Here is a 25456-nt window from a genome sequence, read left to right on the forward strand (position 1 = left end):
TAAAGCAAATTAAATGAAAGGGTTTTTCGATCATTTATTTTTATATACTCAATTACTCACGTACACAGAACAAGATATATAAGTATTATAGAATTTGTGGACACGGGATTGTTTTCCGTATTAAATGAAGCAACATTTTTTGCTGGAAAAGTTGCGTCTAAACACGACTTTTTAAGTAGGAACGACTTTAAGTTAACTAATTAGATAGACACATGAATCAGAGTCTAGTCAACGAATAACGATTGTAAAAATGTTTTTAAAAGAATTCGAAAAATATTTATAAAAACATTTTTAAAAATATATAAATGAATTAAGGCAACCTTTCTTCATTAAAAAATACGTTTATTTAAACGTTCGAAAGAACATTTCATTAATACTTAAAAAATGTTTATTTTAAAGTTTAAACCGTTTTAACGTTCGAAAAACATATTTTTCAAATGACATTGCCTCACTTTCCGAGCTCTTACTTCCAAACGAATGCGTGTCCCATTAAGTCCTTTTAGAGTAACAAAGTAGAAACCTGGGGCTACATTTTGAGCTATATTAAAAGAAAATTGAGACTGGCCTTTTAATTGCGCCGCCATTTTGAAAATTTCAAAACGGACAGACATCGTCGAAAAACATCTGATCGAAAAAAGAGTATTTTCATGAAAGAGCGTTCAATTTTCTATAAGAAAACTATTTATCATATCCTTTTCTATTTCATTTTCAAACTTGCCTTTCATATTCACTAACGACAAGCGAAAAGAGAAAGCGCTGCGACGAGATAGCCCAAAAATTGACGGTCTTACTGTTCGGTAACCAGTTAGCCTACGGGTCTATTATTCGGCATAGAGTCTTTATTCATCAAACTGTTCAAGTTCAAGCAATATGAACGAAATTCATGAAACTTCGCAAAATGGGTGGTTCTCTTGGCATGGAATGCCCCATATATATTATATTTAATTCTTTTGAGTTGCATATCATAATGACCATTTTAAATCCTGTAAAAATTTAGAATTTAAAGCATACAGGATTAAAAAAGTTATTGATATAGACTTCATAGTTGTTTTATAACACGTAAGGTATTAATTCAACGTTTTGTAAGAAACAATTGTTACATTATTTATTAATCGCACACGATTAAATTTGTGTATGAGCAAGTTCGGTCGCAATCAAGTGTATAGTTTGGCACAGACATCAGCAATTGGTGAAATTTCTGGCACTGATAGGAAACAATTTGTTTTTGAATCATATGATGAGCACGCAGCCAATTCCGTTGATCGTTGGTGCAAAAAATCGTGTCTTCGAGGATACAAATATCAGTATTGCAGCCATCAAAATATTTTTTTCCCTGTACGCATTTTCTTGGCGCTGATAAATAATAAAAACAAAACTATAAATTTTCCTATAATTATATACTTAGGGAAAGTGGGGCTCTTCCGTCAGTTTCAATTTAATAAAATAATATGAAAATTTGCAGCAACAAGCAACATCCTTTTGTAGTGATGTTGTATTTAAAATACATTTCATGATTGCTTTCTGATATGACAAGCATAAAGTTCTTAAAATGTTTAATATATGCTGTTCGCAGAAACATAAATTGCGAGAAATGGATGAAAAAGCCTTACTTTATCTTATTTTACTCGAGCTTAAGGACGTATGTGTCGCATCTTAAAGTATTACTAAAATAAAATTTTTATAGACTGTTTTATTATTATGCTTGCGAGTATCTGTGTAAAATTAGAACTCAATTCTTTCATTGATGTAACACTTCTGTTAATTTAAAATTTTTTACTTTTTTGCTATAGTTTTTTACAAGGTTCCTGCTAAAAATATAAAAAAAGAAAGAAATAAAGGCTGTGCAAAACAGCTGTTTTTTTTATTGATCAATGTGATTTGAAGTATTACTTCAATGTGATTTGAAGTATTATAATGGAATTCGCACAAAAATATAAAAATTTTTACAATTTTTAGTTTGAAATGAATATCTTCATAAATTGATACGACCCTAGCAGAAAAACTTTTATGAAAAATTACATAGATTGAGAGAAGATTTTAGAAATTAATTAGTTTCTCATAGATATTCTCATAGATAGTAGTGGAACGTACAGCGGTGTTGTTTATTTGAAAAAACCTAGAAATCCTCCGCCCTCAATGCAACTCTACGTCTCACTACGAATATCTATGAAAAATTAAAAGTTTCTAAGACAAACAAACCTCACTATACGTTCCACTACGAATATCTACGAAAAATTAAAAATTTCTAAGATCTTGTTTCAATTTATGTATTTAGTTTTTCTGTACCTTTTTGTAAAAATTTTTTTTCGCCAGGGGGGTATTAAACATTATTTCATTTTTTATTTGCATTGGGTCTTTTATACAATCGCATTTTGTAATACTTATTTCCAAATTTAATGAAAAAGTATAAGCATTACGAACTAAATAACATGTACTACATATCAAATAAATCAGTTTAGTCTGCTCTGCTTACATACGAGCGCTGTGTCAAAAGGTTTGGGACACCCTATATAATATAGAATGTAAAACGAGAGATAATGAAATAAGAAGAATGAGAAAAGGATAGGTCAGAGATGAGAAGCACAAAAAAAATGTAGGCACTTAGTCAAGTCCTACCCACTTTGTTCAAAGTAGACAGATCGTTTTTAGACGAAAGACTTACTGTGGAAAAATATAAGAATCTTAGAGATAATCTTGGAGATAATCTTGGAGATAATCTTGATAATTCTTACGGGATATATTATCCAGTCAGTCAAATCTGTCGAAAATAAATTGTGTCAAATGCTACAATTCTTGTCGATAAAAAGATATCTTTGATATAAATTCTATTACATTTAATAATGTCAATAAATTAGAGGAGGATAATAAAATCTGCTGACGTAATATAAGAATAAATTATCGGCAAAACTATGCTAAACTTGCTGACTAAATTGATGGTAAGAACCGACCAAAAATAAGATTAACCAGAGTTTTGTTCGGTTTTTGCTGTCAATTTGTTGTCTATAATAGTTATATGTATGCGGGATTTACTAGCAAAACACGTTGCTGATACAGATGACATCGAATTCTGAGCGAGTTTAGTGCCAACTTGGTGACATTTTGATTATCAACTTGTTCATAAGTAAAGTCATTCTCTGAGAAAGAGGCCTGAGACAGAAGAGCGACATAAATCTTATATTATAATATCGAATTAGTGACAAGAACATATGCTAATTGTGAATTGAAATGATTATGAATTTTGGCTTTTGGCTAAAATGAACTCGGTAGCTGTATAAAATTAGATAAGTAGTAATTCTCTTATTCTTGATTATTGATATTATTGATATTATTGTTTATTAAACTAAAGTTTATATATTTTTGGACGTAATTTAAGACTAATATAAAAAAATTATGATTAGAGTGATCTAGTAAATTTAATTAATTATTTTAATTAAATTTATTTATAAATCGACTAGTAAAATTATCCTTTTTTTTATTATTTTTATATTCGATACATTAAAAAAGTTATTTATTTAAAATTGTAGAAAAAATATGGTCATTGCATACAAACTATTATAGCCAAATTAATTATTAATCATTTTGTTCTTTGCAGTTAATACAGAACGTATTCACGACTAAAATTTGATGTCATTAAAATAAAAAAATATTTAAAGAACATGAAGTTTTTTAATTTCGATAATTTTTAGCATATAGTTTTATTAACACCCTTAAATGATTGATGAATAATATTTATAAACACGAAAAGTTACTTACTTGTTGGAGCAATTAAAATTTCTGATATAATTGTCCAGAGTGAATCAGTCGAACCGAAAATGCTGACCAATACAAATATCACTAATACCTTGGATGTCATGACTTTACTGCTCCGTACAATTAAAACCCTTCGTTACTTTCACTTTAGGCGTCGATTTTTTTTAGAAGACCATGTACGACGAGTTCTTTATATATAGGGTTCCTCTCATACACACACACACACACACACACACCACACACACACACACGTATGTATACATGTATGCAGGGTAAAGATCGTAGCAACGCTTAAGATTCCTGACATCATTTTGAGATGAAAATCTTAATCTTTGAGTAGGTAGGTGGATTTTTGAAACGCAAGTAGGTAGGTGCTAAAATACCTCACACACACACACACACACACACACACACACACACAGTTTTTATTTTTATAATTATATTTTTTACTATAATATTATATTTTAGTTAAATTTACATTACTTAGACTCTAATGAGATAGAAAAATGTAAAAATAATTAACTTTAACACTTCCGGACAATACTTTTAAATTTTTTTTTCCAGAACGGCGTTTTTAGTTATGGATTTTCCCGTTTTATTTCCTAATGCCATTTATTATTAAAAAAACATAACTCTAACTTAAAAAAGGGTAAAAATACAAATATTTTAATACTAAATAGTACCTTAAAACATAAATCGTACAAAATTGTCATTAAAAAATATTGAGTTCAAGATAAGATAAATAGCGAAATAAAAGATACAAAAATTGTTAATTTTTTTACAAGAAATGAATATTTTAATGACAAAAATAAAACAGTCAATGTTTGAATTAAAAAAACATAAAATTACATTTTGTTTTATATAATTGAAATATATTGTAACAACAAAAATAAAAGAAAAATAAGATTATTTACTTTTTATAATTAAATTTACATTAGTTACATTCTAATAAAATAGAGATATGTAAAAATAATATAAATAAGGTAAGAAAAGTAATAAATAAGAAAACTCTAGACTACAGCAGAGAAAAACCACTGATTATATAAAAACTCAAAAAAAGATAAAGTATAAAAAGAAAACACAAGTAGGTCGAGTCCACAGCACCCCGAGCATGTTTGACGCTCTATTATTGTTTATACTGCTTCAATATCAATGAGCCACTACCACTTTAATCTGTCAAGTAATCATTAATAGGAAAATATTAAATTGATGAGCTCTGTTATCAGTCTAAAAATATGAAATATTTAAGAAAAACTATATGCTTGGGGTACTCAAATACCTCACATACCATACTCGAAGGTTAATACCAAAATGTTGAGGCTATAATAATATGCATTTACCTTTTTCAGGTAAAAGCTTACATTAGGAAACCGCCATGATGACCTTGATCTTCACATATATTATCAAGATCATGTATTCTGAGTGATCTTCAACGTTTTAGCCATCATTCGGTATTTGTTAAAAAGTAATTAATAAAAAAAGTTTAAGAAATAATTTCTTATTCTGCTATATACAAAGTTAAGAATTATCCAATACCCTCTCTGCTTATGGGACATGACGACTTTCCACACGAAGCGAGGTCCACCTCATTCCCCCATTTTCGGGTAGCAAGTAATTAATTAAAGCAGATAATATGGAGGTATAAATTTTGAATCATAAACTACATATTTTAAACAGGGCGGGGGAAAGGGTATGGAGTGAAAAACGTTTCGCGTGGAAAATCGAACGCCTTGTAAGCAGGGGTTCTTTATCGTATCAGGGGGATCTTACCGTCAAGGTGCCTCTTCATGCTGACGCTCGACGCTCATTTTCAGCTTCAAAATTATAGGTCACGTCATAAAAATTGACGAATACCAAGGGTCAATTTTGATCACGTGACTTATTTTGACGCTGAAAATGAGCGTTGAGCATGAAAAGATACCTTAGACCATCGGAGCTGAGGATGCTCGCATGGAATATTGAAGATCCGAGTTGGATCTCTGGCCGAGGTAATATTTTTCGCAATAAGCTCTTTACAGGTTTTAAGATGCTTTTAATTAAATTTGGGAGAAATATTAATATTTCAAATTGATTGTGTTGAAAATCCGAAAGTAATCGGTGCGCAGTCAAATTTCTGAGATATAAATTCATTAAGGAATTTAAAGAATACATATACATGTATTAGTTTAACATCTAATTTCGAAAATGGCGGTTCTCTCGTATTTAGGTGATGTAGGTGTACTAACATAAACGGTCTTGTTTCTAATCTTATTAACAATAATTTATTAGATATTATAAAACATTCTTCTAATCGAAATAAACATTTTAGTTAAAATATTTAATTTCAATACAGCGTATTTATTTAATGTAAAAAGATTTTTTCCTCAATGCTTTCCAATGCTTAGAAGGTTATTACCGAGTAAAGCTAATTCAATCAGCGCCGTTCTTTAGATGAGTGCATGTCAGTGGACCACGGGCCTGATGGTGAGTGTTCTGAAGCTTGTCATCACTGTCTTCACTGCTAGCATGCAATATAATAATGCAAAAAGTTTTCTTTTGCATTAAAAATTTTTCTGTGTCAGAAGTATATTCTTTCGAGAAATTTCGACAAGGGATACAATTAACTCTTGTCAGAACGTATCAGATTATAGCTTACATAAAAAAATAAAATCTTTTTGCTTATAAATTGTTTTAAAATTTTTCTTTGTAAACTTAAAACTCTATACTCGTTTCCTTTTTTACTTAGAATTTACAAGGGAAGTTAAATAATTATAGTTAAATTTTTTCAATTTACAGTAACGCATTTTAAAACTACACGATAATTTTACATGATTGTAACTTTAAATAAATTTAATCTTAGTATAAATTATAATAAAAGTATATTGTGCGTCTCACAATTTGTAAAATTTTGTGAAATTACTTTTTATTGTTTCTCCGATTTCATTGCTATCAGTCAATTAACTCAATTCAACTCATGGCATACAAGACAGCGTAGAGTTGTCATGAAAGTATTCGAAGTAATTACGTCTGTTATATTTTTCGTAGTAGAACTAATTCGAACTTGAGTTATCGGAAGCATTGTATTTCTCATATAACATTTCGAGAATGCGTATCGTACATTTGGTACAACGAAGAATAAAAGATACGATATTATCTGTCTTTCTTTCTCTCTCTCCCTCTCTCTCTCTCTCCCTCTCTCTCTCTCTCTCTCTCTCTCTCTCTATCTATCTATTTAACGGGAAAAGTGCATTCACATGCATACATATAAGATCAAATATATATAAGCACACACCTTTATAGGCGCGCAGTTCACTGACGTGCATTCCTCTAAGTTTAAAGGACGGCGCCGATTGGATTAGTTTTACTCGGTAATAAACAGCTGCTTTACTGAGCATTGTAAGAAAATGGTTCAGGACTTTTTGACTCAATTTTTAATCAGGAATAGCGCTATGCGATTAGTAGGCGGCCTTTAAGAAACAACCTGTATAATGAAATAATTATTTTGTGTTAAAAAATTATGTTTTATTTATAAAAATTGTTTGGTTAATAACGTTTTAATGCATAACGAGCGACGGCTAAAACTTGTTGCAGATTACTCATGACCTATAGTCAAGATCAAGTTCATAGGGGCGAGGTTGCCTAACATAGTTTTACCACAATTTTAGTGCGACGTCGCCTAATATAAAGTTTTATAGCAATAAAAATATTAAAAATTATCCATTGTATTGAACCTTATATCTATCTTTTGTTCTACTACATTATAATTTAAGCTACACTAAACTATTATATAGAGAGAGAGAGATTATCCAATTATAATTTTCCATATAATTAAAAGTGTGATATCCTTTCTATGGAATGCTACTAGTTTATACTATTTTCTCATAGTAATTATTCTTTTTGTCGGGCGCGCCGCTTTCGCTTTTTTCCTACTTTTCCTGCCTTTCAGTATGTATTTGTGTGTGTGTGTGTGTGTGTAAAATATTAAATTTCTGTATTTCACAATAATTATAATTCCTTATTATTCATTTAATTTTTTATATTACATTCTTTTAATTTAAAGTAAAAAAATTTTAGTTCGCGCGGCAATATATCTATGGTTCCAAAAATTATATACAACCGAGATGAAGATAATTCTACATAAAAAATTAATTAAAAAATGTTAATTTTCCCCCAAAAGCAAAGCCTAATTTAAAAACAAAATTATTCTACGCTTTCGATTTATTTTTTTTTCATGTAGAATCACTCACTTATCGGTTATATCACGATTTCCGGAACATCCTCTATACAGACTATTAATGTGCAGTTCTGAATTTTTAATTAAAAAATGTTAAATTTTTTATGTTATTTTTTTCGCAATATTGGATTATATAAAACCTATCGTGTTTGTGTTGCATTTAATTTAACATAGCATACATAGCATACGACTTTATACTGTAAACTAGTAAAATATACTGAGCAAGAAAGGAAGATACGGTCAGCTACAGAGCATTGACCTTGCGATAACATGATGCGAGTGATCGTTGCAGCTAGACAAAACTAAATACATTGCTAAGAGAAATCTCCGTATTTTAGTTTATTTTCTGTATATTTTATTTGTTTTTTATTTATTTTATTTAAAATGTAAAAGAAATATGACCAACTGTGAAAGAACTATTAAAAAAGCAGATTGGGTAAAGAATGAAATGTAAATTTATTTTTTTAATTTTTATTGTTTATTAATTTTATTATTTCCCTTATTAAATTTTATATATAAAAATATTATAAAATATAATTAAAAAGGAACAGATTTGTTGATAATAATAAAGATATAAAAACAGGTTACGAAATAAATATTTTATTACTTTTTCTTCTTTAAATGTATGTAATATAATAAATTTAATTATATATATATATTTCTGAGTATATACATACATTTATCTATTTAACAGATACAAAATTAAATATTACTATAAAATTGTATCTGAGTAGATAAAAGCAAAGAAGACATTGTTAAGTCAAATAAATAAATATAGTTTTAATCATTTCAATATTAAACAGCACATTATTATAGCTATCAACTATTTATTATTGCTTTTTCAATAAAAAACAAAATTAAAATAAAAGAAAATTAAAGCAAATGTAGACTGATTGTATATAATATTTCATATACATAAAATATTGAATTTTGAAAACTTCAAAAGCCTTAGAATGATCATAAAATATTCAAATAAAGAAAATGAAAATCTAATTATAAATTACACAAAATTTCACAAAAAAGTATACAAAAATTTATTATAAAAATTAATATAAACTTAAAACTTATAAAATCTTCCACAAAAATTTAATGTTAAATTAATATTTTTAAAACCAAAATTAAAAAAAATGTTAATCTTAACAATTTTGAAATTCTTCAAATATCTATTTTTAAAACTTGTCAATAAATTCATATAAAAATTTACAACTTCTAATCTTGTTTATTAATGCTGATTCATGAATCGCTTATTATTATTTATATCTAAATGATAAAAACGATTGCGTGTCATTGAGTGAATAAGAAAGTTTAACTCATTTACTCACACAAAGCGCTAATATACTAAAACGAGAACTGAAGTCGTGGAGAGGGCTACGTGCGAGAACGATGCTAACTGTGAGTTCTCCATCACGGCGTATCGCGCGAGAGTAAGCGGTAAGCGTTAGTCGCCAGCTGATGGCCGGCCCGAATGGTCACGTGTGTATGCGTTCATGTAACCGCGTGTGCAACAGGCGCTCTCACTCGCGTCTAAAATAGCATAAACTGCAACGAACTGCAACGAAACGGAGTTGAATCGTAGATGCGTCGCTATTACCATCATTATCGTAATTTTTGTGATAGCGCGGGATGCGCGCTATTAAGATTTGTTAATTTGTCAATGTTCATCCGTCCAGGACACGAAGACGAAGAATGTCGTCAGTGTTCTCGAAGCTGATTGACGGCGCGTCCGCGCGCTACGGCGTGCGACAGGAGACGCTGACACGCAGCGTCGCCGGAGCCGCTACGGCACTGTATCTTCTCAAACTCACTTATCCGCACGTCCTTACTCGCCTCAAACAATCTACCCAAAAGAAAAGTCATCAATCCCACTCTAAGCACAATAGAAACAATACCGTTCTTCAAAATAATTCTTCTGATAACAGTTCTACTGAAAATGGCGGAGGAAAACAAAGATTATCAGTCGGATTGGATCATGACTTTTTCCGACAATTGATGATGTTATTGAAGATTATGGTACCAGGATGGCGTACCCGAGAAATGGGTTTATTGACGTGTGCAACACTGACGTTGTTGGCAAGAACCTTTCTATCGGTATATGTAGCCGAATTGGAAGGTCAAATTGTGAAGAGGATAGTTTTGCGCGATGTACACGGTTTTGGCTTAATGCTCGCACGATGGTTTGCCATCGCTTTGCCCGCCACCTTCGTCAACTCCGCCATCAGATATCTGGAAGGTCGGCTGGCGCTTAGCTTTAGGTACGCTCCTGCTATTTCCTGTGCTTCTTTTGATATGGATGAGTGAATGCTTTTATTTCCTTCTTTTTGGAAATAATGGTAATTCTCTTTTTCATACCGTGGAATCGAGATTCTAGCATGCGTGTTGAATCGCATGCTTCTTAGTATCTCTTTTCAATTCCTCTATTATTTTCTTTAAAGTAGCATTAAATTCATTCATTAAATTCATTCAACCTTACTATATCACATGACATTTAAAACAAAAGATAGATAAAAAGATAAATAGAAAATTAGATTCGAAGAAACAAAACGAAACTATAGGGGAAGGTGGTATACCTTTGACCAATTTTGATATTTTTTCTTGTGCAAATTATATTTTGATGTTTAAAAATTAAAAAAAATTCTAAAATATTCTTTGAAGTGTTCACAGTAACATATATTTTTTATAGATTTAAATTGTTATGTTTTGTACATCTTTTTTTACAACAGAAAACAATTGAATTTTGATCAAAGATACAAAACCCATGTTGTACCTCTGACCAGGAAGTGTTGTATCTTTAACCAATGTATAAAACGTGTGTATAAAGATAAGATATTCAACAAAAGTTTAATTTTATTTATATTTTTATATTTTTAATGTCTTTTTACACCATAAATATATAACTTTATATATAAAATATGTAACAATAAACTTTGCCATACAAAGACGCGATTTTCGTTTTTGCATGAAACGATTGAATCTGACAAAAATAGTGTCCTTCGTTCATTTCATTCAAAATCGCGTCTAATGAGCATAATTTTATTAATATTGGAGGTGAGATAGCTAAAATAAATGATTATCCGACGTCATATTGACTGGTCAAAGGTACAATATCAGTTACTGATTAAAGGTACAACGGTTGCTTACTTTATATTTGTTATTATTTTCATAAATTATAGGTTAAAATTGACAGTATTAAGTTTTAAATAATTTTTTCTGAATATCTATTTAACATTTTAGGCAATTCCAACATAAGACAGAATACATATACAACATTTTATGAAATTAAAAAGCGTCCTGAAATTACTTCATTCGAACGCTTGAAAACAATAAATGATTTTTCACAAGAGTATAATTCTATTCATTGTTATAATTATAAGTTATAAAACATCTCTGGTACTCGTACTACAAACTATATATTTTTGCTTTTAAAAGTATCCAATAAATTTTTTATAAATTCAAATGATTAAAGGTACAACCGGTCAAAGGAACACTATGTTCTCCTATATATGTATATATATGTATATTTTTTTAAAGATTTGCTAATTTATTAATGTTCATCTGACGAAGACATGGCAAAGAATGTCGTCAGCTTCTTCTCGAAGCTGAGTGACGGCGGTTGATCTTTGTTTCTTCGATTTATTCTAATTTTCTATTCTATATATATATATATGTGTGTGTGTGTGTGTGTGAGTAAGGTCATTAAATATGAAACGTCCGCGTTCTTTATTATTATTATTATTACAAAATGTTGACTTCTTTTTAATTTGACAATTATACCATTCGATACACTGAAAGAAAAGATTGGCTGCTGCAGCAAATTAGATGGTAAAATATGGCATAGCATTTTTAATTGGCTGCAGCAGCCAATTTTTGGTTGTGTTAGCCTATCTGCACAGTGTAGAGCAAAGTTTCAGCTTTAAGAACCTGTATTTTTCAATTGTGTTACGATAAGTTTTTGCAGAATTATAATGAGCGATTAAAGTCAAAGTGCACTTTTTATTTAATCTGCAATGACTCGGTAACAACAAATCTTAGGAACAATTTTTTTAAATAATTTTATAGGGAAGCTCTGAACTTTTACGACAGAAAGTCGAAAATTTTCTCAAATTTTTTGAGCACATGACAAGTTTACAAAATGACAAAAAAATTTCCCATTTTATCCAGCTTATAGTTTTCTACATATAAAAATTACTAAATTCACAGAAACTAAAAAAATATAGGGACCCTTCGAAAATATGAGACTTTAAACTTTAAAACCTTTTTTTTAATTTAAATTTAATTTAAATTTTTAATTAATTTAAATTTTTTAATTTTAATAAAAATTTTTAACAAAGTTACGATTGCTATTAATAATAATACAATAAAACGGACATTTTATATTTTAATGACCCAATATATGTATTATATATATATACACACACACACATACACTATAATTGTGATGGTATAGACTAAAGCACAGAGAGAGAGAGAGAGAGAGAGAGAGAGAGAGAGAGAGAGAGAGATAACGAGACAGATTTTTCTATGCATAATTTAGATGTTATGTTCTACGAATATTTCTTTTGCGAGCGACCTAGAAGTTTCTAGCGATCTCGTCGTCAAGCACTTAGCACGTGATAAGGAAATCGTCATTGTTTTTAATGTTACCGGGCGGACGACTGTTCGGGCGCGCGATCAGTTACACACAAGTCAGTCACGCGCGCGGGGCAGCTACCATTCGAGATAGTTGTCTCCCCACGGTCGCACTCTTATTTAAAAATAAATATATATATATCCACATATCTCCTCTATTAGAATAGTGTCCATTATGCTATGCCATCCATATATCTAACCCCTTAACACACACACACACACACACACACACACCACGCGCGCGCGCGCGCGCGCACTTATACAGGGTGTCTCGAATTTTTTGGCAAAGCGCTTTTGTGTAAATAGAGCGGATTAAATTGAGTCGAAAAGTCCTCTACCATTTTGCAATTTTCGTAATGGTTAACGAGATATTAATTTATGAAAATAGCCAACTTTGCTCGGCCTATCGTCAAATCAGTTTAGTCCGGTCTATCTACACAAAAGGACTGCCAATAGTTAACAAGATATTAATTACTAAAAATCGTCGAATTTTAATTTTCAATAACTTTTTACTCAAGTACTATCAACTTTACAGAAAAATAGCAAGAGATAAAAATTATTTATTTTTTTCCTATAGAGCTCTATGAATTTTTTCAGAATTTTCATTAACTTTTTAGTACTGTATTTTCTTATTGGCAACTATTTTTACCAAAAACATGACAAAATGCGGCACTAACAAATTCTGAAAAAATTCTCAGAACTCTATGAGAAAAAAATAAACAATTTTTGTCTCTTGCTGTTTTTCTGTAAAGTTGATAGTACTTGAGTAAAAAAATATTAAAGATCAATATTCGGCAATTTTTCGTAATTAATATCTTGTTAATTATTGCGAAAATTGCAAAATGTAGAAGACTTTTCGACTTAGTTTAGTCCGCTCGACCTGCGCACGAAATATTTGCCGCGAAAAATGAAAATAAGAATAACTTCCAATGGCCTTGATGACATATAATATCATGACTAGGGCAACCAAAATTAAACTGTAAAAACTCCTTTTTAAGCGCCTAAAATATGCTCTGTGAAATTGAAAAAATATACTCCAAAGAAAAGCGTATATTCCAAAATTATGCTGTAAAAATCCATTTTTAAGCGCCTAAAATATGCTCTGTAAAATTGAAAAACTGCTCTAATGAAAGGAATATATGCATTTAAAAATTACTTTTTATCGCATAAATTTTCAAATTATTAATTAAGTTTTTCACTTATAATAACAAAGTAAAATGAATTTGATAAAATTTGTTTACATTTTTTAAAAATTTAATTAGTCTTACGGGGCATTAAAATTAAACAAATACATATTATTTATTATAGTGACTCTAGAGAGAGAGAGAGAGAGAGAGAGAGTGAGTCTTTGATATTATGTATTGTATGACACAGAAATATAGAAAATTGAACGTAAAAAGCGCAAAATTTTTTTCTCCTTGTGATTTTTCTGACATCACTGCGCACCAATACATCACGGCGTGTGGGAATCATTTATCTAATCCATTCCTTTTTCAAAAATATAAAATACGTTGTAGCATATTTCTGATTGAGAATTTATTTTATAAATTCTATTTATTATTATGTCAGAAGAAAACTAATCAAACAATCAGAAAATGATGTGAAATATACAAAAAGATAAAATATGTAAATATTATGCACGTGTGGACAAAATATGCAAAAATATGCTTTTATGTGTGAAATATGCAAAAATATGCTCTTACATAAAATATGAAAAATATGCTGTAACATATAGGGCTCAAAATGCATATTTCTTATGGAATAAATTTGTATTTAGTTTATTTCTTTATTAATCAAATAAAAAAAACATGCTCTATACACATTTTTGTTGCCCTAGTCATGACTTTAAGCAACATTCAAAAGGTTTTAGCTATCAGTTGGACACTTTAGATAATGCAAATGCCAGTAGTACCATAACTTTCAAACTTCATAACTCGAAATGCATTTAATAAAAAAATATTTTATTATAGCGTTTTGGAAAGCTCTTGAAATAAGCTACAAGAGTGTGCAATAAAAAATGGGGGATTTCATTCTAAAAACTTCATGCAAACCTTGACCTGGCCTTAAGGACGTTTTCTAAGGTCAACTAAGGTCACCATCTTCTTTCTTCCTTAAAACCATAAAACTTTTGTCTGAAAGATTTTTTGAAAAAACTTTTCTCTTTTGAGATATTCAAGTGTATTGATTAAAATGGTACTTTGTATATATGTATATATACAGAGTGTCCGTCCATAAATGTCAGAGCAAATATCTTGCAACTGATGGAAATTACAAAAAAGTTTAATAAAAGAAATTTGTACGACTCCGAGTCAGCTACAAAGTGCACACACACACACACACGTAAAAATTTTTTTATACTTGTGGTTCTTTCAAGTTATGTAACTTGTGGTTTGCTCGAGCATTTGCAATCAAAATCATATGTAATAAAAGATTGCAAATGCTCCTCACTAAGCCGTTTAGGACACATGTTTATATGGACTTTTTTACTTGAAATAAACCAAAGAATCGCTCTATTGATTATGGCAATACTTAACTAACACCCTGTATATATGTATAGGTATTCGGATAAATAAGTAACATCGACAAGTGAAGAAATAACATAAATAGGTAAATAAGTAACTTAAATGCACAAAAATTCATTTTTACGTAAAAATGAAAATAAGAGGTACAATCATCAATGGCCTTGATCTTGACAAATGTTATCCAGGACATGATCCTGAACAACATTCAAGAGATTTTAGCCGTCGGTCGGACAACTTGCGTAATGCTAATGCCGGCTGTACTGTAACTTTCGAGCCTTATAACTCGAAAAATACTTAATAAAAAAATATTTTATTATAGTGTTTTGAAAAGTTCTCGAAGTAAGCTACAAGAATATGTAATGAAAAATAGTGGGTTTAATTTAAGAAATTGAAGATGACCTTCATGTGGTCTTTAAGCGACCATCCAAGCTGAAATCAATAATACCATTTTATGGCCCCCTTGAAACGATACAACTTTTGTCTGAAACATTTTCTTGTAAAATGCAAGGAAACGGAAATATTTGGTGTGATAGATTAAAATGGGTCACGCTGTATTAGTGTGTCCGATGAATACAAAAATTTGTAATTGAGCTCCAAATTGTATTTATTCAAAATTTTTACATAAAAAAAATGTAATCATATATTCATTCAAATTTTTGGGTTTTCAAAAAATATTTATTCACAACAAAAAAAATATGAATATTTAACAAGTATTCATATTCATTCAAACAAAATATAAATTGAAAAAGAGAGCTGCAATAAGCGCGCGCGCAATCGTTATTCCTTAACTATAACCAGCATTTTGATGATTTTAAGTGAAAAAAATGAATTTTTTTTATTTTTGTCATTGAAGTATTCAGATTTTATGAAGAAAACTTAGAAATTTTGAAAAATATTTTAGAAAGCAATACATTTTTTATTTATAAATATTTATTTGATAGAGCGCCATACATATTTCAATATAATTCCGGTTATATCACAGTAATGTTATAAATAGACATCGGATTATATGCATTTGCATATTTGCATATGCAAAATGTATATAATGGTTTTTTTGAAGCATTTTGCATATATATAATAATAATTTTTTTATTGAAAGTGCATATTTTTGTATAAAACGCCAAATTTTCAAATGTTGTCCTTTGACATCAGTAGATGTGGAGCGGTCATTTTCGGCCTACAAACTGATATTAAGTGATAAGCGTCACAAATTTCAAATTGAAAATTTAAAAAAGTGTATTGTCATAAGAATTATAAATTATAATATAATATAATTAATTAGTTATAAACGCTTATGTTTCGTTAATTTTTAAATTCTTATGTTTCGTTGATTTTTCCAATATTTTGCTGTAATTTGTTTAATTCAAAGAGAGATAATTTGATTTGGGTTTATTCAATTTGACATTAAAGTAATAAAATATAATATATCTTAAATTAAGTCGTTTCTTTTTTGATAGTGCATATTTTATGCATATTTTGGTCTTTTTTAATGTATATTTGCATGTATATTTTAACACTTTGATTATGCATATAATCCGATGTCTAATTATAAACATTTTATAAGATATCTTGGGCGCGTCCATTATGGTCTGAGGACATTAAATTCCGAGATATATTATTTATTTCCAATAAAAATGTTTTTGTTTATCCTATAGGTCAAACAAGAACGCCTATCGTAGGTCGCGGACTAAGAGCACAGTATAATTGTAGCCGCATCGTTTTTATAGATTTCTGTTTTCTTTTGTAGGGTTACAGGCTATATGCAGATAATACAGACTAAAAGTGAATATGAAACGAAAATATTCGTAATCATATTCAAAAAATATTCATTCAAATGGAATGAAAAAGTATTTATTCGTTTCTTGACGAATAAAAAAGATGTTTATTGAATGAGTATTTTCACTCATTTTTTATTCATTTATTCGAATATTATTCACCGGACACACTACCCTGTAACTACCAGATAACTAAACAAGTAAATATGTAGATATCATACAGAGTGCTCCACTTAAATGGAACATCTTGAATATCTCGCTTATTTTTAATATGATACGAAAAAATATTTCGAATGAAAGTGAAACGGTTTCGTAAAAGACGTATTTTGGTCATGTTGTTTTTTTCTAGGTGAAGGCCGAAAAGATATGGTCACTTTCACTTTTTTAAATGTAATTACATAATTTATTTTTCATAATATGATTCCTCTAATTGTTATCATATAAAAGTATTAGAATATTGATATAAAAAGACCAATAGTTTACGAGATGTTTTATACTTTATTCTAGCACATAGTAACATGAAATATTAAATATCTCGTAAACTATTAATTTTTTATCGTACCTTAATACTTTTATGAACAGAATAATATGAGATGGATTAATTGGTGTAAAGAAAACACATAGTTGCTTATTTAAGAAATTGTCCATTTTGCATAAATATTTTTTAAAGCAACTATGTGCTTTTTTTTGTAATGTATTATAACAAAGAGAAATATATTGTTATATTTCACTTTCACATAATAAATATAACTTCTTTTATACATTTTCATATATAACAATATACATTTACCATTCTATCTTGAATATGATTAAAAGCAATAAAAGTATCCTCATTTAGATTAGATAAAAAGATCCTGTAGAACAAAATTTAATCCTTTGATTATTTATGCAGGGAGCGTCTGGTGAAACACGCCTACAAGATGTACTTGAGTCAACAGACTTACTATAGGGTATCGGCTTTAGACACCAGACTTGGCGGGGCCGAACAAAGACTGACAGATGACTTGTCAGAGCTAGCCAGTTCTGTAGCACATCTATATTCTAGTTTAACAAAACCGCTATTAGACTGTGCTTTAGTTGGTATAGCGCTCATTTCATTTTCACACAAAATGGGTGCAAAAACGATACCAGGTGAGATCTTTATGTTTCTATAGTGATTTCTACTAAATTCTTCGATCGGTTAAAACTTAATTGGTTTTAACTAATAATTAATGTTACTTAAACTAATTAAGGCTCAGAATTTTAAATAAAATTTGAGAATGAAAAGAAAATAGCTGTGATGAGCCAACGCAGTTATTGATGTGTAAAAATTTTTGGTGAATGTTCAGAAAAGGGGCGCCATCCCCAATGACCCTGACTTTGACGTCGTCTTATATAATAGTATACATACTACTATATCATGCAAATAATGATCATCTCTTAGTTTTTGTTTAATTAATTCTTTTTAACGCATCCTATATACTGTCATACATTTAATCATTCTATATTCGTGGATTTCGTATTTGCGGCAGTTGTCGGATACGTAATTCCCGCGAATAAGAAGTGTCGACTATATGTGTGTATAAAGGAGAATTAAGTCAATTATTATATACAGGGTGTCCCATAACTCACCTGACAACGCTCGTGGGCAGGTAGAACGGACTAAACTGAGTCGAAAAGTCCTCTACTATTTTGTAATTTTCGCAATAGTTAACAAGATATTAATTACTAAAAATTGCCAAATATTCTATTTCAATAATTTTTAGTAATTAATATCTTGTTAACTATTGCGAAAATTACAAAATAGTAGAGGACTTTTCGACTCAGTTTAGTCCGTTCTACCTGCCCACGAGCGTTGTCAGATAAGTTATGGGACACCCTGTATGTATATATAAATCTTTATTATTATATTATATTTTATTATCTAGGACCATTATTAGCGGCAGCGGTTATTGCTTTAACTGGACAAATTCTGCGTTTTGCTTCACCGAAGTTTGGCCAGTTAGTTGCTGAAGAAGCAACACGACGCGGGAAATTAAGAGAAGCACATGCTCGTATTGGTGTGCATGCAGAAGAAATCGCATTTTATGGGGGTCATGATACGGAACATCGTTATTTGAATTCCGCTTATAAGTCTTTAGTGACGCATTTGCATCGCATTCTCGCTGTAAAATTATGGTATGTGATGCTGGAACAATTCCTCATGAAGTATGTATGGTCTGGTACGGGACTTCTCGTTATCGCAATGCCGTTGCTTTATAATACAACAGCTACATCATTGGGAAGTAGGATGATTAATGCAGATAGCGATGGTATGTACAATGAGCAAGCATTGATATTTTTAAACATAACATATCATTCAAAGAAAATAGCAATAATGATGTCATTATAGTTTATAGATTTATAGAACATTTTTATAATTCTACATTATTATAATGTAATTCTATATAGAACTATACACTCTATATATTTTATACGAAGTATCTTTTACTAAACTATATTATTTTTTTGTCAAAGCGGATCTTGGTACGCGATATTTTTGCGTAAATTTTTACAGTTCATGCAAACTGCGCTTCGTATAGAAATGTGTTCGAAGAGCACAAGCAAATAATCGGATGATATTGACTTATTATTATTTATATTTTTATGTATACCATACGAAAAAAGAAGAAAAAGAAAGTTAATGATAACATATAATAATTGTAATATAAATGTTAATAATAACTATAAATTAATATAATATTTTATCCTTGCGTCTACTAATTAGATGGTGTGAGTGAGCGAACAAGGTATCTAACTACTTCAAAAAATCTTTTGAGCTCTGGAGCAGATGCTGTTGAACGACTTATGTCGTCTTATAAAGTATGTATCATACTTCTTATTAATTTCTCTAATCCTATATATTTTGAGATTAAAAAATGAATCCAAACGGAAACCATATTTAAAGATTTCAAAGATATGCTTAAGATACCTATTAATCTAATTTTTGTTAAAATAGGAATTAGTCGCATTGGCGGGATATGCGGCGCGCGTCAGCGAAATGCTAGACGTATTTAAGGATGCCGCACTTTGCAAATATAGGAGGAACATCGTTACTAGTTCATCAAGGTCTTTTCTAAATGGTAACACTGAATTCGCGGAAAAAGTAATCGAATTTAGTAACGGTACCCCAATAATAAAAGGTAAATTAAATTATTTCAATGGATAATTAATAACATAATATAAAATTTGATTAATATCATTATTTAATTAATAATAAGATTACGATTTTTAATATATATTTTGTAATATTTTGAAATTATTAATTTAAAAAAATGATACTTTAACGTGTTACTAATTGATAATTTAATAAATAGTTTTGAATATTACGAAGTATACAGGGCGTCCGGCAAAAACTGTAACAACACTTAAGAGTTGATTCCTGAGATCATTTTGAACCAAAAATTCCAATCCTGGCAAAAATAAAAATCGGAACGTAAATTTAACATAAGGGGAGAGTAACAGAAGCGTAAACGAAACTTCTAGGAAGGAAATTGAACCAACGAAACGTAAAAGAGGCGTTTATGTTTCTTTTATGTTCTGTTGTTTCAATTCGCTTTCTAGAAGTTTCGTTCACGTTTCTATTACTCTCTCCTTATGTTAAACGTTTCTGAGAAAATTGTTATACGTGACTTTATTATTTGTCAGGAATTGTTCGCGAAAGCACGGATGGCAGTATAAGCCTAATCAACGTTCCGATAGTCACACCTAATTGCGAAATAATTGTACCTAACTTAACAGTCCACGTAAGTAATTCGTTATCACGAACTTTACATAGTTACAGAATCATTATATCTATTCCAATGTTCAACCTCACGAAAGATATGCGTACTATAATTAGGAATTTTATTATGCATTCACTTTATATACTCGTTATGCATTACTTACTATTCTACATATAAATATATATATGTATGTTTGCATTTATAAATACATAAAATTATATATGTCTTTATTATTTTATTTCTATCATATTTTGTATCGTATCATTATATTCATTTTATTACTTTTTATTAGATCCCAATCAATAGAATATGATAAATATATGTATTATATCTATATATTTATTTATAATTTACAGATAAAACCAGGCGACCATCTACTAATCACCGGACCTAATGGCTGCGGTAAAAGCTCTCTTTTTCGTATCATTTCTGGTCTTTGGCCTGTTTATGATGGAACTCTCGTCAGACCAGCTGAAAAAAATTCTTCTAAGCATAGCAGACCTGCCTTATTTTATATCCCACAAAAACCGTACATGACAGTGGGTTGTCTTCGAGATCAAATTATCTATCCAGCGCATTCTAGGTTCATATATATTATTTCATTAAAAATAAAAACCGAAACAGATTTAAATTATATTGTTACATTTAATCAAACTAATATAATTCAAGTTATATAATTATCAAATTATCAGGGCTCGATCGTATTTAAAATAAAGTTATTTAAAATATATATTTTAAATTAAAAAAATGAAATAGTTATTTAGTATTTATTATTTAAAATAACTTCTTCTGACCTATTTTTTATTTTAAATAGGTCGTATCAGTTATTTTACCAAGCGCTGTAAATTATAATTAATTAAATTTTCATAATACGTATATAAATATATATCATATGTACATATATATTTATATATTTTAAATATAATTATACATTTTATTCGATTCTTCATTAAAATATGAATAAAAAAGATATGCATTATCTTTATGTTGCAGATTGGAAAATTGTTCGGATGAAGAGTTGTTACAATTGCTGGATGATGTGGATCTGCGAAGTATTGTGGAACGAGAACCGGAAGGTTTCGATGCTCTCGGCGACTGGGACTCTACTCTATCGGGTGGCGAGAAACAACGACTCGCAATGACTCGACTATTTTATCACGCTCCACAATATGCTCTATTAGATGAATGCACAAGTGCTGTCAGTCTCGAAGCTGAAGGAATAATGTACGAAACCGCGAAGAAGAAAGGAATCACTCTGTTAACCATCACTCACCGAGTGGCATCACTCGCACAATATCACAAATTATTGTTGAAATTCGATGGAGACGGCGGTTGGACTTTTGGTCCACTGAATATGGACGGATTATCGATATTACCGAATCGGGAAGCCAATGAGGAAGAAGTAGAACGAGAGAAAGCAAAGACTAGCCACTACCACATGTTGCATGTATGTTAAATATTTTATTCTGCATGAATGACTCTTTAAAAATGTATTTCTCGAAACTTTTTAATTTTATATTTACAAAAATCCGTAGCACAATTATATCACAGTTTATTCAATTTTAAATATCTTTAAAGAATTCGATTTAATTTTATGATATAATTGGCATAATTCCTAATTTGACATAATGTAATATAAAATATAATATCAAATAATTTCTATTTAAAAAATTTTTAATTAATTTATATGATGCAAAATTATTTATTAAAAATAATATATGTTAGTTGCATATCTCAAGGGGACAACAAATGCACTATTCTGTACGACAATCATATACACTTTCTAGATCTTTTTAAATAATTTCATATCACCATTCGCTAATATAATTATTAGAAAATATTAAGTGTATCATTATTCAAAATGTTTATTATTCAATACGAATTTCAAATGATAAAACTAATGGATTTTCAAAGTATTTCTAAAGATAGCCAATTGTATCCAGACAGAACACAATCATAATAAGATGATATGAAGTAGAAATCATTATAACTTTTCATAACATAACTTCTACTTAATCTTGATCTTATCATAATTAAATTATATGATATATCATGATCATTTATTTTGATCTTATCATTTTGATCTTATCATGATTTTGTTCTGTCTGGGTAAACAGTCATCATGTATTAGGAGACACGGTAGTGTCTCAGTGCTAAGACAAGTTAAGTATTTTCGATAATATTGATCTTAAAAATAGATTGCTTGAAGTGTCTATCATTTGAAAAACTAATGTAAATGAATCACTGTATCGAATTAAAATAGAAGTAGATAGATATAAATGAAAATCCAAATAACATTTTTTTAATTAAATTGCTTGAAGATAACTAACAATATTAATAATCCTAAGTACAGATCGCAACTTTTTTGCAAATAGAATAGTTCATTTGTAACACAAAACATTTTTTTCGGAATTACGATTTTAAAAAATGACACCCCTTTGAAAATATCGGTTTTTTTCTTTCGAAGCAAATATCATTGAAATTGTAAGAGATTAAAAAATGTTTTGAATGAAAGTTGAATAGTTTTCTCTCTCTCTCTCTCTCTCTCTCTCTCCCTCTCTCTCTCTCTCTCTCTCTCTCTCTCTCTCAAGAGTATATTATAATTATAATAAAAATTTTTGAAAGTATGGGTGAGAGTGGAGGTATAGAATAAATATAATAAAAAGAAACTTTTTATTATATATAATTATAAAGTATACTCTTAAAACCATTGAAATTTTATTCAGAACAATTTCGACAATATTTGCTTCGAATCGAAAAAAGACAATCAATTTTTTTCAAAAAAGTGTTTCAAAAAAACTATTTAAAAAAAAATAATTCCGCACAAACAAAAAATAGTTTTGTATTACGGATGAACTACTCTATTTGTACGCAACGTTTCAGAATTTTCTGAATTTTCGGATTGTCTAGTGTTCTTCGTAAGTTCTAACTAATACAGATAGTTTCAAATGTTTTCTCATATAGCTTATGCTATTTTTAATACAGATTATAATTTCATATAATTTGATATAGAAAAGCAAATTTAATACATTTGTATTTTGATTTAATAATATGATTTTATATATGTAGTCATTACTTACACATATACGCATACACGTATATATGCATACACGCACAAATACATTGTTTTTTTATACATACAGAATTATACAGGGTATTTGGAAAGTAATGAAAAATTTTTCGCATAGAGGCAGAATGGACTAAACTGAAAAGAAAAGTCCTGTACTATTTTACAATTTTCGCAATAGTTAACAAGATATTAATTACTAAAAATTGTCGAAAATTGGTCTTCAATGATTTTTTACTCAAATACTATCAACGTTACAGAAAAACTGAAAGAGACAAACATTGTTTATAATTTTCTTCTCATAAAGCTCTAAGAATTTTTTCAGAATTTTTTATCAACTTTTTAGTACTGCATTTTCTTATTTTTACCACCATAAGAAAATACGGTATTAAAAAATTCTGAAAAAATTCTCAGAACCTTATGAGAAGAAAAACAATTTTTGTCTCTTACAGTTTTTCTGTAAAGTTAATAGTATTTGAGTAAAAAATCATTGAAGACCAATTTTCGACAATTTTTAGTAATTAATATCTTGTTAACTATTGCGAAAATTGTAAAATAGTACAGGACTTTTCTTCTCAGTTTAGTCCATTCTGCCTCTATGCGAAAAATTTTTCATTACTTTTCAAGCACCCTGTATATATTTTTATTATTTTTAATATTCACTTGTTATTTTCTTTTCAGGAGTTGCGTGATATACACCCCGAAAATACCTATGTGGGAATCAGTTGAAAAGTACAGTCTATCTAAAATCTATAGAATTTTATATCACAAATTAAATAAAAAATATAGGTATAATATAGAATGAAAAGATATGAATATAGAATACGAAAAAAATAAAAATATATATATCTATTTTATATCGTTCTCACATATTTTTCACTGACTCTTTTATAGATCGTATTCTATCATCCATATCATATTAGAATATTGACATAAATGAAAAATGATAGATAAATTATTATGGTGTATGGAAATATACGAATGTATATATATGTATTTTTAGAATTGTGGATTGTATAAAGGTATTTTTCCTACTATAGAATGATCAAGGATCAAACAATACACATTTTTTAATGTTTTATAAAATATATATTATAATTGTAAAAGAAACTCTTATTGAATTACAATTGCTTTTATTAGTTTATTTTTTTGATCTACAATCATATTTTAAATGATAAAGTAATTAATATGAAACTTAATATAAAACATAAAATATTGTAAATCTACAATAAAATAAGACTCGAGATAAAAGTTCCATATATAATTATATGTAATTTTATATTATATATGTAATATTATATATGTATAATTATATATAAAATTTTTCATCAAGCTTATATATAATTGAATAGAAATATTGATTTATATATAAATATATATAATGGGGGAAGAATTCCACACACATATATAATTATAGATATATATTTATATTCACAATGAGACTCGATGTTCGATGCACAGTTTAAAAACGTTTCGATGATCATTGTGCCAGTAAGATATTATTTCGGATTAAAAATAATTCTCAAACTGAGTGTAACAGTGAATACACAATAAATTCCATAAAGAGGCATCCAAGATTAAGTTTATCCTAATCTGTTACAACTTATTTATTTTAAAGCAACGGATGTATGGAATGTTATACATACATTTATCTCTATATTTTTATTAAATTGATGCATGTATGTATCTAAATATATAATATATTAATGAAATTATGTATAATACATCCGTTACCTCAATAAAAACATTAATTCATCACT

At 28.9% G+C, this 25456-nt stretch overlaps 1 protein-coding gene across 1 annotated transcript; it reads left to right on the plus strand.

The window, feature by feature from the left end:
- The first annotated feature begins 9431 nt into the window (after positions 1-9431).
- On the plus strand, positions 9432-24434 carry ABCD (ATP binding cassette subfamily D). Its single transcript, XM_018455164.1, has 9 exons — positions 9432-10215; positions 17779-18017; positions 18794-19177; positions 19633-19727; positions 19864-20047; positions 20553-20650; positions 20986-21212; positions 21623-22076; positions 24378-24434. The coding sequence occupies exons 1-9, from the start codon at positions 9650-9652 to the stop codon at positions 24423-24425; spliced, it is 2295 nt and encodes a 764-aa protein (XP_018310666.1). The 5' UTR covers positions 9432-9649; the 3' UTR covers positions 24426-24434.
- Positions 24435-25456: the final 1022 nt, after the last annotated feature.

Source organism: Mycetomoellerius zeteki, unplaced genomic scaffold (assembly GCF_001594055.1).
Source record: "Mycetomoellerius zeteki isolate Tzet28-1 unplaced genomic scaffold, Tzet1.0 scaffold471, whole genome shotgun sequence".
In the NCBI taxonomy this organism is placed as follows: domain Eukaryota; kingdom Metazoa; phylum Arthropoda; class Insecta; order Hymenoptera; family Formicidae; genus Mycetomoellerius; species Mycetomoellerius zeteki.

Coding starts and splice junctions, on each gene's coding strand:
- ABCD (XM_018455164.1), top strand. CDS start 9,650: ATGTCGTCAGTGTTCTCGAAGCTGATTGACGGCGCGTCCGCGCGCTAC. Junction 19,178..19,632: donor GATTAATGCAGATAGCGATG/GTATGTACAATG, acceptor TCTACTAATTAG/ATGGTGTGAGTGAGCGAACA. Junction 21,213..21,622: donor ATCTATCCAGCGCATTCTAG/GTTCATATATAT, acceptor TTTATGTTGCAG/ATTGGAAAATTGTTCGGATG.